This window comes from Ursus americanus, chromosome 5, assembly GCF_024610735.1.
Source record: "Ursus americanus isolate L20-20 chromosome 5, mUrsAme1.1.p, whole genome shotgun sequence".
In the NCBI taxonomy this organism is placed as follows: Eukaryota; Metazoa; Chordata; class Mammalia; order Carnivora; family Ursidae; genus Ursus; species Ursus americanus.
In genome coordinates, this window is record NC_142131.1 from 20846577 (window position 1) to 20859545 (window position 12969).

General features: G+C 34.0%; 1 protein-coding gene across 6 annotated transcripts in view; it reads left to right on the plus strand.

Moving 5' to 3' along the window:
- TMEM161B (transmembrane protein 161B) overlaps positions 1-12969 on the plus strand; it is a 72367-nt gene that overhangs the window by 28535 nt on the left and 30863 nt on the right. For 2 of the 6 annotated variants that reach the window (XM_045796312.2, XM_045796314.2), the window contains 3 exons: positions 4520-4603; positions 6556-6653; positions 10575-10731. In XM_045796312.2, coding sequence (XP_045652268.1) covers positions 4520-4603; positions 6556-6653; positions 10575-10731 — 339 coding nt within the window. Of the gene's footprint in view, positions 1-1861; positions 1927-4519; positions 4604-6555; positions 6654-10574; positions 10732-12969 lie in introns of those variants that run through there. The other 4 variants (XM_087861999.1, XM_087862000.1, XM_087862002.1 and 1 more) reach the window with 4 other exon arrangements.

Consider the following 12969-nt stretch of genomic DNA (forward strand, 5'->3'; position numbering starts at 1 on the left):
ATTTAGCCTTCTACCATGCTTTATTTTCCCCTTAAGTGATCTTATTGATTCCATAAATACCACAGTTATGTAATGACCCCGGGTTATCTCTGAGCTCTAGATTCTAATATACAGTTGTCCTCTTGATGTTTTCACTTGATGTCTCATAGGTACTTAAAAACTCAGCATGTTTAAATTCTTGATTTTTTCTGTTCTACTCCAACTCAGAAAATGTACTACCATCTTCCTCAAATCAGAAGGGTAGATACCTTCATTCTTTTTTTTTCCACCTCCTACATTTAGTCCATCAGCAAGACCTGTTGAATCAGTGTCCAAAATATATCTCCTTTTCTTTCCTGCTTCTAATTCACAGAGCAGAAAAAGGCAAATCAAGTTATTTCTCTCTCCTGTTTTGAGACCATTATTTTCGCATAAAATCTAAACTCCATACTGTGACCCAGGAGGCTTTGCATCATCTTTTCCTTTTTATCTCTTCAGCCTCCCTTATACGTTTCTCTTTGCATATGGTGCAACTGCCTCTTTGGCCTTTTGGTTACTGCAGTGTACTGTGTTCTTTCGTGCCTTTGTGCTTTTGGACATGCTCTTCTCTGCCTGAAATGCTGTTCCCCTCCATTCTTCGCATCCTTTAGGTTGCTGGGTAAATGTCATCTCAGAGGGGTTTTCCTAACCTACCACCTAAGGCTTATCTCCCTCATTTTCACCATTTGTTTGGTTCTTTTGTGTAGTATCTAATTTGTGATTTTTTCTTTGGTTATTTTTTAATTGGTGAAATTCTGCCCCAAATAGAATATAAGCATCAAGAAAGCAGGGACTTTGGCTTTATTGTATGTGATTATATCTCCATTGCCCAGCAGAGTACTTGGCCCAAGGGAACTCCGTAAGTGTCTGATGAATGAATGGATGGATGGATGGTATATGAGTAACAGACTAGAAGTGGTCCCAAGAGCACCCAGCATCCTTAGGTTCCAGCTTTGAACAATAATTATTGCTGATATAGATGACCTGAGTTGCCCAATAAAAAGTATAAGTGCAATCCATTTTAGAAAAATGGGTTCGCAAGAATGAGATTAAGCAAGTTCGAGTGTATTTAAAAAAATGAGTCCTAGGAAATGTAAGAATCTTAAAATATTTCATTATTATAGTGTTCTAAAAGTAACTTAAGTTTTCCTATACTAAGAGTTCTTTCACTGATTAGTAATAATTAGTAATTTCTCAGAGCTAAATGACTAATTTTAGTCTTAATAAGTGAGTTATTGCTTAAGTGTTCTCCTAAATGTTATGCACTCAATCCTCATCATTTGTGGATTCTGTATTTGTGATTTGCTTACTTGATGAAGTTCATTTGTAACCCCCAAATTCATACTTGTGGTGCTTTCAAGGTCATTAAAGGCAAATCCAGAGTGGCAAAAAATTGTATTGGTTCAATGCCCACATTCCCAGCTGAGGCCTTGTTTCACCTTTCATATTGTAAACGAGTGTGCTTTTCATGGTCTATTTAGTATCATGTTGTTCACATTTTAGCTTTTTGTTGATTCACTATTTAAAATGGCCTCCAAGCATAGTGCTGAAGGGCTGTCTAGTGTTCCTAAGCACAAGAAGGCTATGATGTGCCTTATGGAGAAAATTTGCTAGAAATACTGACAGAACTCAGGAAAATACTTAAGATTACAGTTATTAAGCTTTGTTCAGGCATAAGTTATAGCGCTGTTGGCTGTGAATTAAATGTTTAATAAATCAACAGTATATATTTAATAAGGTGTCTTTAAACATAAACACACATAAAACAAGGTTTTGTATTGATTGGTTGATGAAAATGTTGTGACCAGAGGCTCGCAGGAACCTAACCCTGTATTTCCCCTAGGAGCAATGTTCAGTGTTCGCGGCGACTTTATAGAACATAACTACCGCGAATAACAAGAATCGACTGTAAGTTAAAATTCTGGACTTAAATCGAAATTTCAGGAAGTGCCTCCTCACCCATGTTAATTATAGTTTAGAGACTTTTTGGTTGGGATATATATTTTATTTTAAAACCTTTCAACTATGAGGAGAACTGAGTTCATTTTGGTTCAGTGATCCTTTTTGAGCACTTACTATATGCCAGTAACTGTACTAGTTTTGAAGTATACAAAAACAAGTCATAAAATTTTCACTCCAAGAATCTTTCAGTTAGGGGAGTATTTCATTCTAATCCAACTGGTCTGATACCAGCTCTAATTTAATTTTGACACTACCTGGAGTTAACATAGACTCCATGGGTTAAAGCCAAAATTTTCTGTAAGAATGCCTAGGCTTCCTGATGCCAGCTGCAAGTTCTTGGAATCCCCAGGCCACCCATATTTCTGAAAACTAGCTACTGGCTACAAATTGGGACATTTCTGTGACACCCCTCATGTTCAGTAATTTGCTAGAACAACTAGAACTCAGGAAAGTGCTATACTTATGATTACAGTTTTATTATAAAGATGATAGAGGAATAGGTTTGGAAAGAAGTGCAGTTCCCATGGTCTCTCAGTGGAGTCAGGGCATGTCACCCTCTAAGCACATTAGTGTTTTGGCCAGCCAGGATGCTCCTCTGAGCTTCATTGTTCAAGAGATTTTATGGAGTTTCATTACATAGGTATGATTTTAAATAACTGGACACATGATTGAACTTAATCTCCAGCCCCCATCTCCTTCCTGCAGATCAGGTGGCTAAAAATTCCAACTCTAATCACATGGTTGATATATCTGGTGACCGGCCACCATTCTGAAGCTATCTGGAGGTCCACCAGGAGTCCCCTTGTTAACAAAGACATCCCCTATCACTCAGGAAATTCCAAAAGCTTTTAAAGCTCTTTGCCAAGAATTGGGGACAATGACCAGATACATTTCTTTTTTTACCCCACAGGGCAACTTGCCTTATAAATAGTAAAAGGTAAATTAGATATTTGCCATATGGGGCATAGATATTTATAAGCAGATAGAAGAATATATGTAGAAACATCAAGGGATGAATGAATTTGTGGAATAAAATGACATTTAGTTAGCTAGAATGTCATGTTCAAAAAGGTGGTTGTTGAAGGTGAGTCTGGTAAAGTAGATGGTAGGTAGTCAGATCATGAAAGTTCGTCGAAACAGGTACAAATCCTATCTTATCTTTCTGGTGTGTGTTCTCACTTTAATGGAAAATTTCAAACATACACAAGGAGTAGACCGAATAATACAGTGACTATATAATGAATATAATGATCTCCTATGTACGTATCACAGTTAACACCTGGTGGTCAATTGTTTCATCTGTGTTCTCTTTCATCTCCCCTCCCCCCAACATATTATTTTGTAGCAAATATTATTTCATTCTTAGATATTTCTGTGTATATCTTCAAAGTATGTGAGCTTTTAAAAATAACTGTAATCCTATTTTTACAGCTAAAAGTTTTTAACAGTAACTTCCTAACATCATCAGATATCCAGTCATTATGCAAATTGCCAATTCTTCAGTGTTTTTAAAAACAGCAAATCATTTTCTAACTTTTTAAATTGAGATATTTTACTTTAAAAATTTAGATTTTTGTATTTGAAAAATTGGAAGGTTTAGCAATAGTACGTGTATGTTTCTGCTTTATAAAAACAGGGCCTTGATGAAAGTCTTTGCCTAGCTGCCTCCTCACTGCTTTACCTTGTGAAGACTCTTGGAAAGGATTTAAACAGGCATTCACCTTGATAAGATTTGCAGTATGGAAAGATAACTAAAGTTGGGATCAGAATGTATTTAGGATAGTGTCCAGGGAAGACAAGGACTCCAGGTAAAGAACAAAATTAATAGTGGAGAGGGAGCGTTGAAGATAAAACTTCAATATCAAATTTAGGCAGTTGGTAGATAGGAAATTCAGGTGAGACAGGAAATTGAGAATGAGCAGGTGGGTGCTTGGGAGGGAATAAGTGATTTGTTTGGGTGTTTGACGTTATGGTGGAGGTGAATACACCCGGTTATTGGAGCCCTAACTTAAAGGGTTTTGTGAATATAATTTCCTCTTATTTTTATATACATAAAGTTTGAGAGTTCTCCAATTAAATGAAAGGAGGGGAGGATAGGAAGGGAAAGCAAAGACTACTTGTAGTTTTGAAAATATTCAAAGGACTCTTTTTAAGACAGCTATCAGTTCCTTCTGTGTAAATGAAGGATGGGTGGAGAATTCTAATGTGCTGCCAGCTTGCCTGCAGAGTTCAGTCCATTTACTTTTAATAGTAGGCCTATATAGCTTTGATATATGTTAGCAATTGTCAGTTATAAGAAATATACCTATAAACAGCATCGCAGGGTCTGGCATCTAGTAAGTGCTTGGTAAGTGCTGAATTTGATTCGAAACCCTTTTAAGGCGTAAGCAGTAGTATCTTAATTCAGATTAAGAGTTTTTCACCTGATAATTTCCCTTCAGTGTCTTCACAAATAGGAAACTCAGTAAATATTTGCACAATAAGTGAATAATTCTGTTGATTTTAATTCCTTTATTTAAAAGGATTCTTTTTTTCTTAGTTTGAGGTGGTATCAGCATCCTACAGAAGAAGAATTAAGAATTCTTGCAGGGAAGCAGCAAAAAGGGAGAAGCAGAAAAGATAGGTAAGTTATATTGTTGAGCTTATAAAGTGTTAAATATTTGACACAATTTATGTAAATATATTTTGTACGTTGGTTAAAGGAACATTTTCTCATTACGCTATGAGCGTTTGATAAATTTGAGATGAAAACCCATGATCTAAAATAATTTTGAATTGCCCTTTAAGAAAACCCAGTATTTAATAATTTAATGTATGAGCACAGAAGTGATTATTTTACTTAAGAATGGTTAATTTTATTCTTTGTATTTAAATTATGAAAACAGTATAGCCATCATATTAAAACTTGGTGGAGGTTGACTGGGGAGAAAACCAGAGCTCATCTTTTTACCCTATAACTCATTTACATGTTGATCTAGGTTCTTTTCCAGGTTTTGCTGTTATTCAGTATTATGAAATTGGGCAAATTTGCCTGCTTTTGACCTCTTTTCTTCATTTTTCAAATAAAAAGTGTAGACAGTATAACTCGTAGGTCCCATTCAGTTGCTGCGTATTATATTGGCATTTAAAGTTTATGAAGAAAACTGCCTGCTAATAATAAACCCACTGAATGGACTGTAGCAGCCTTATCTATGAAATGGAAGGACCAAACATAGTAATTTTGAAGGATCTTTCCAGCTTTAAAATTTTACATATCTATTTAAATTGAATTCTCAAGAAAGTACATGATAATTAGCCTCTGTATATGGGCCTTAGTGTCCTCAGCTGGGGAGGACTTCTTAGGACCTGAAACTGATTCTGATACATTACAAAATGTCATTGACAACAAATTGTCACCAAATTTCTCATGTGTATCATAAAAATGATATTAACCTGGGCTGATGCATTTGTAGGTGCTAAAATTTTTTTAAACATGATTATTTGGCATGAAATTGGAAATTTTAAAAAGATTTTTCTGATCTTGCTACCATTCTCTTTTACACTTACCATTGCAAATACACCTTGAAAATCATTGGAATATTAAGTGTAAGTCCTCCTTCTCTGTTTTATTTTGAAAAGGCCAAAATGGCACTGTATTATTCCAGGTAGCAATAATTATTATTTGATTTATTGACATGAATTGATAATTTTTACCAACGTTTTTCCAGAATAAATGGAAATTGTTTCTTGGTATTGTAATTAATGCTGTTGAAACTTAATTTATTACTTTCTAGATAATGTGTGATTGTCTTTAAAAATTAAATTTAGGAATGGTACATGTGCACCTAAAGAATTCTTTTATTTCCCCCATTTGTGATTCAGTAAAAGCAACTCCAAATTAGCCTTTCACATTACTGAATTTCTTATGCGCATAAATCTTAATATATTTCTTCAACTCTGACTTGTTTGTAGTTACAGGTCTCTTTATACGTATGTGTGGACATGTATGATTTCAAAGAGAAATGCATTTTGGTTTCATTTGCTTTTATTCTTGTACCTAAAGAAATAGTTAAATTGTTTCAAACTGAAGTACAAGAAAAGATTCCAGTTCCTTGCCTTTGCTTTCTTAGGTGAATTTCATGTCACCGAGGAGCCATGTTATCCTCTTTTAGGTATTCTGAGATTTTCTTCCAAAGGTTTAAATATCACGTGATAATGGTGTTTCTTTAATTTTTTATTTGCTTTTACTCTTGTACCTAAAGGAAAAGATGTTAGTTGTCTTTAAGTAAATAGAAGAGAGAGGAGGAGAAATAGGGTGAAATGCTAAGCTAGTGATCAAGATTTTGTCACTAATTTAGGTAAATCTTTCCCTGGTAATCTGCATATTCACATAATAATTTACATCCACATCTTGTAGTCTCCCTTTAAAAACTACTTTTGACTAGTTTACCTCCTTTTTGATGAAATATCAGAAATTCTGCTTCTTTTGTACTGTGTACTGTAAAATTTAAAACTCCATTTGTGATTAGTTGATACGAGCACTTGGATAACAGTATAGGTAACTTGCTTTTTGTATCACTTTTCTGATTTTTATAGGAAATATAATGGTCACATTGAAAGTAAGCCACTGACCATTCCAAAGGATATTGACCTCCATCTAGAAACAAAGTCAGTTACAGAAGTGGATACTTTAGGTAAGGGAAATCTTGGTAAAGTGTTCTGTAAATCTCAGTTTTATGCTATGCTAGTGCAAATACTTTGATTTTATCTATTGTGGCTAAATTTTTTGTTTAGTTTTTAATCATTAAGTTCATTTTAAAGAATATGAAATCTTTTTCAGAACTTAGAAGCTCAGAATGGCTTCATTTGAATTTAATTTCTTTTCCTATTTATCTAACCTGTACTAAGAATTATTTTTCAGAAAGGCTGACTTACATGTTTGTTACGCACTTTCTGTTTTATGTCGAGATCACAGTCACTTTTCATTATTTCGAATTCTAGACTTCTTGCCTTAAGTGCCATTCTGCTCCTTTTATGATGTGGCTTGCAGAAATGATTTTGTGTGTTTTTAATTACCTGTACTTAACAGCGATTGAACTTTTATGCTCATGCTTAGTAGACAGGAAAGTGGCCTTAGAGCAATGAACTGGATTAGGAATCAGAAAACTTATTCAAGATTTACTTTTACCCATGGGATATTTATGATAAGTTATGTGGGTTTTCCCCCCTGTATATCAATGTTTATAAATGTATAATAACTATAATGATTTTATATTTAAAGTAAAATTTATGTGAAATTATTTGAATCCTATAAGAGAATGACATCTAAGATGATACTGTATTAAATACTGGTTTTCAAGCCTGACTGTCCATCAGCATCTCTTGAGCAGCTCTTTAAAAGAAAGATTCTTCATATCTACCCCTGGAGATCCAGTAAATCTAGAGTGGGTTCTGGGAATTTGTATTTTTTAAAATGCTCTTAGTGGTTCTGACTTTGGACCAGGTTTGAGAACTAATGGTTTACATGGTAAGTGAGAAATAAAAATAACATACTGAAAAAATAATTTTGGTAATGTATAAATATCATGTAATTTGGCCCTTCCTGGGTTAAGTCATAACCACTCCTGAAAACCTTAGTAGATTTCATGTAGCATCTCATATAGAATTATTTAGTGATACAAAATGGCTTCAAGGTATTTGGAAGTTGATTCTGTATTTACAAAGATTTTTACTTGTGTGGGTGTGTGTATCTCTATGTATCTATCTGTCTATTTCTCTCTCTATATAGAAGGGGTGTCCTGGAGCCCAAAAATGTCAATGAGGAAACTATAAATTGGTATCATTAAGACTGTTGTGACTGGTTATGTCACCCTCCTTCTTTCCTTTTAACTGTCTTTAATGCAAAATCTAAAACATTTAAGAGCACTTGGTCTTTTTGACTGGTTGTCACATTGGTCTTACTAATCTTTTATGTGTGCTTACTTGTATAAAATGTTCACAGACATATAAATACAAAAATATATACACATTCTCCCTGATTTCTAGTACAGATTTTTGTCATTTTTACTAGTAACTAATGTTAAATGAATAATCAGCTTATTAGCCTTAATAGTAGCTTAAATTTGAGTATTTATCAGGTGTTGTTGTAAGTGCTTTACTTTTATTAACCTTCCAGTTCTGTGAGATTTGTAACTGTTATTGACATCCCCCCCAAAATTCATTGAACTCATATAGTTAAATAACTTGGTGTGGGTTATACACCAAATGTGGTAGAGCCTGTTATTGAGAACTAGGCTATTTTAATGAACTTAAAAAAGATTAAAATTAAGGTCTTATCACATAGCTTATTCAATATTTTGTTTTGTTAGTACAGTTTTGAAACTAATTGCAAATGGTACTAGTTTAACAACTGGCCACATAATTTCAAGAGCAGAATAATGGGGAGATGTTTTATTTATGTTTATGTTTATGTAATCATTTGTGAATGCATGCTGTGTATGTGTGTTTAGGTAAAAGTAGAGGGTTTTTCTCCCTGAATTTAATTACACTCATGAGCTTAAGGCAAACCAGTAGGCTTGATGAACTGTTAAGTTTTCTTTCGTTTCCAGCAGCCTAATCAAAGACACATAGGTAATTATATTATTGAATACGAAAAGAATATAATACTGGGGTTAAATATATAGCCAAGATTATATATAATTTGTGCTTCTGTTGAATGTATATATATTATTGGTATCCCAATAAGTATCTTGAAAGTCTATCTTAATTTCTATTAGCTATCTATTTATAAGAACCTCTTAAAGAACATAAAAATATTTGAAATGTCACTTGGCTGTTTGCTGTTAGTGAATTTCTTGGAGGAAGCCTCTGAATGTGTGGGCAGCATGAAGAATTGGAACACTTACTTCAGTTATTAATAAAAATTGACAGCCTTCAGATAAATGGATTTTGGTTTACCCGAATGGATATTTGTCTGTCTGTTCTACCCATTTCCCTGTGTTCCTTCTGGAAAGTCATTGAAAAGGGTGATTTTAGAGGAGAAGTGATGTGGCTAGAATCCTTCAGCTACTGAGGGTAAATCTTTCCGACTGATATTCATAAGCTATTATATTTATCAGGAAAAAAAAAAAAACCTAACACAATTAAAATAACTTGAAGCAAATTAAAAATTTATCCAGTCATGAAAGGATTTGGAATTTTTGCTGACTTACAGAGATGTAAGTTTAGTTGGTTCGTTTTGATATTTTAAATAAGTCTTTCTTTTAGTGGTATTTTATTTTCAAAATACTTTTTCTATGAATGCATGATTTTAAAATATCCTCAAATATTACATTTTACAACTAAAATTTTTCCATAGCAATGTAGGTCATTTTATTATGTACCAGTGGGAACATAGGAATTGATATTTATGTATGTGACTTATGCCCACATTTTCAGGAGGTCTTCTATAAAATGGTGCTGATACTTTGGACTGTACCCACGCAGAAGTAAACCAGAATATCTGAGATGAAAAGGGAGATGGAATCCTATTTACTATCAGGGAATACTAATTTTAATGTAAACACTTTTTGGAAGGGATATGGTCTTATGGAAAATTGACAGGCATTTCATCAGCTTTTCTTACAGGAACACAAGAATAAAAAGTATATTGTTATTTCAATCTGCATTAACTCACAAAATTATTAATCTTCCTTTAGTGCATGCAGTTAATAACCGTAGCAAAGCTTAACTCTCTTACTTCACGGAAATGAAAAATATAAGTAAACTTCTCTTTGTACACCAAGTTATATCCTCAAGTTAAAGTATCATACTTTAGATTCTTAAAAAAAAAAGTCTTGAGGGGCGCCTGGGTGGATTAGTCAGTTAAGTGTCTGACTTTGGCTCAGGTCAGGATCCCAGCATCCTAGGATTAAGCCCCTATCTGCTCCCTGCTCATTGGTGAATCTGCTTCTCCCCCCTGCTCCCCCCCCCCCCGTTCTCTCTCACTGTCTCTGTCTCTCTCTCTCTCTCAAATAAATAAATAAAATCTTTTTAAAATTTAAAAAAATATATTAAAAAAGTCTTGAGGGGTTGCCTGGGTGGCTCAGTTGGTTAAGCATCCAACTCTTGGTTTCAGCTCAGGTCATGATCTCAGGGTCTTTAGATTGAGCCCCACGTCAGGCTCTGTGTTCAGTGCAGAATCTACTGGAGATGATCTCCCTCTCCCTCTGTTCCTCCCCCTGCTTTCTCTCTCTCTAAAATACGTAAATGAAATCTTGAAAAAAATTTTTTTTAAAAACCGTGATTTTTAATTTCTGTAAAAAACAGCTAATCAGCTGAGAAAATACCAACTCATTTTGCAGTCTTTTTTAACAACAATTTAAATAATTTTTGGTAATCATTCCAAGTTTTAAAGAATTATTTAATTTATGAAGTATTAAAATTTAATTTTGAGTGTCAACATTCTTGGTCTGTTTCCTGCATTTTTAGATCCTCATATTTGCAAACCTTACATTGCATATCAACAAATGAATGAAGTTTGGCATGGTTAAAGTTAATTATAGATAAATCCTCCTGAGCTGTTTATTTATAGAAGTTTAAGTAAACTTTTTTTTTTTTTGACCTTTATTTTTCAGCATTGCATTATTTTCCAGAATACCAGTGGCTGGTGGATTTCACAGTGGCTGCTACAATTGTGTATCTAGTAACTGAAGTCTACTACAATTTTATGAAGCCCACACAGGAAATGAATATCAGCTTAGTCTGGTGCCTGCTTGTTTTATCTTTTGCAATGTATCCTTCAAAACATCATTAATATTAATTAATAAGTTTGTGCTCCTTTTGTAGCTAATACAATTAGATCTCATCTCTGATTTTAAAAAAAATTTAGAGAATTTTTCTTTGTTGAAATCCTCTTTATTTAATAAAAACAACTTTCCAAGTAGAGGTAAATAGTTTAAAAAGTGAAATACAAGAAAAGATGCCAGTTCTTTGCCTTTGCTTTCTTAAGTGAATTTCATGTCACTGGAAGCCACTTTACCCTGTTTTAGGTATCCCGAGATTTTCTTCCATATATTTAAATATTATGTGATAATAGTGTTTAACTTTAGATTATTGCACCCCTCTTCTCCTTCCTTTTTCTTCCCTTCAATTCTCCCAAAATAGTAAGGAAACAACTGTTCTACCAAATCAGTAGTCAGTTTTAGTGATACCTATGAAAATACTATTTATAGCTAAGCAATATAGTGTTTAACCACCTTCCTTCAACTATTTTTTATTCTCGTCTATAGAGGGTAAACTTTTTTACAGAATTCGAAACCTCAGTAGTTCAAATACATCATTTCTATTTTGTTTTCCCATGGAAATACGCTTCTGCAGCTCTCAGCTCTGTAAACTTACTTCACTGTCTTTCTAAGAATTCCCTGTGTCTCTCTCTGGATCACATCATCTGCTCTTCCTTGGTTTACTGTCCTTTGGCAGAGTGCATACACTTACAGTGTCCTGGAAAGGGGTGCTACAGTTTTTATTTTTGAAATCTTGCATGCCTAAACTTTTTTTCCCCTTAGATTCAGTTGATAGTTTGGCTCAGTACAAATTCTAAGAAAGAAATAATTTTTACTGGGTGTTTTGAAGGCTCTTGAGAAACTAGATGCCTTCTTGCTCTGGCATATGCCTCGCTTTCCCCTCACATACCCCCTTTAGATGCTTTTTCTCCTTTGGTATTCTGAAGTTTCATCATCAATTTGGCTAAATTCTAGGTTTAACTTTTAACTCTGGGGACTCATCCTTTATTACTAGGCACCTTTTCCCCTTACTTTTATTAAAATGAAACATTTCCTCCTCCATTTCTGCCTGTCCAGAGATGGCTCCTTTTTGTTTGATGTTTATATCCATATTTCCATGTGGGTACAAAGCTCCTGCTTGATTTTAGTTTTAGGATTTAACTGTTGCTGTTGCTGTTTTCACTCGATAAATGAGGGCTCTGCACATCTGCCTGGCTTGTCATCTATCACTAATCATTTCCCATTCACCATATCTTCTAAATATAGTAATGTCATTTTTTAGAGGAATTTTACTGCTTTTTTTTTTTTTCTTCTCCTTCATTGTATTTATGTACTTAAAAACAAATTCCTTTATACAGTCATTTTGGTGCGGATTAAGGAGAGACCAGAAGTCAGTGGATATGGTCAATCTGCTGTTTTTATCCAAAAGTTTTATATTGACTGTGATAAAATTCTGTTTTCTGTCATCTTTTTCAGGGACTCTTAGTAATGACTTGTTCTTCCTTTGAGTGGTTCTTTAATATTATCTCCCTTGTTTTCTCTTCTCTTCTCTTCTCTTCTCTTCTCTTCTCTTCTCTTCTCGCTTTTCCTCTTAATTTTCTCTTAACCCTGTTGTTGAATTTTTTAATATCAGCTTTCTAAAAAACTTTTTAAGACTTTGGATGTTCTATTTTCATAGCATTCTTGTGTCATGGATGTGTAATTATCTTTTTAGTTCTAAGGATATTAGTATCTTTTAAGTTTTAATTTATGCCTTGTGTTATTTTCTGAGTATCCCTCTCACCTTTTTAATTGTTGTCATGTTAGAGATTTTTCTTAAATGTTGCATGACTTTTGATTATCTTTTATATTCAAGAAGGAGGCATTTAAAAATTAGAAGTTTTGTACAAGTGGACGGAACTTGTTGATAGGTGGCCTTTTTTGCAGATGACTGAGTGGGGACCTTCCATTATCTTGAGGGGACCTCTTGATATCAGTGTCTGCAGGTTGTTGGATCTGTCATTTTCTCCAATAAGAATTGTCCATTCTCTCATCTTTGGGGTATAAGTCTGATAACCAGTGTTACGGGTACTGATTGGGGAAGAAGGCTCACATATTCAGCATTTAATGTATAGGCATTAATTTAAGTGCATGTCTGTGGCCCCTTTGTGCCTGTTGTTTTCAGGTCTTCATTGTCACCCTAAGTTTTACATGGTATGCCCAAGCCCAATCTTTGCTGATTTAATACCTTCAGATAGTATTTCTTCTG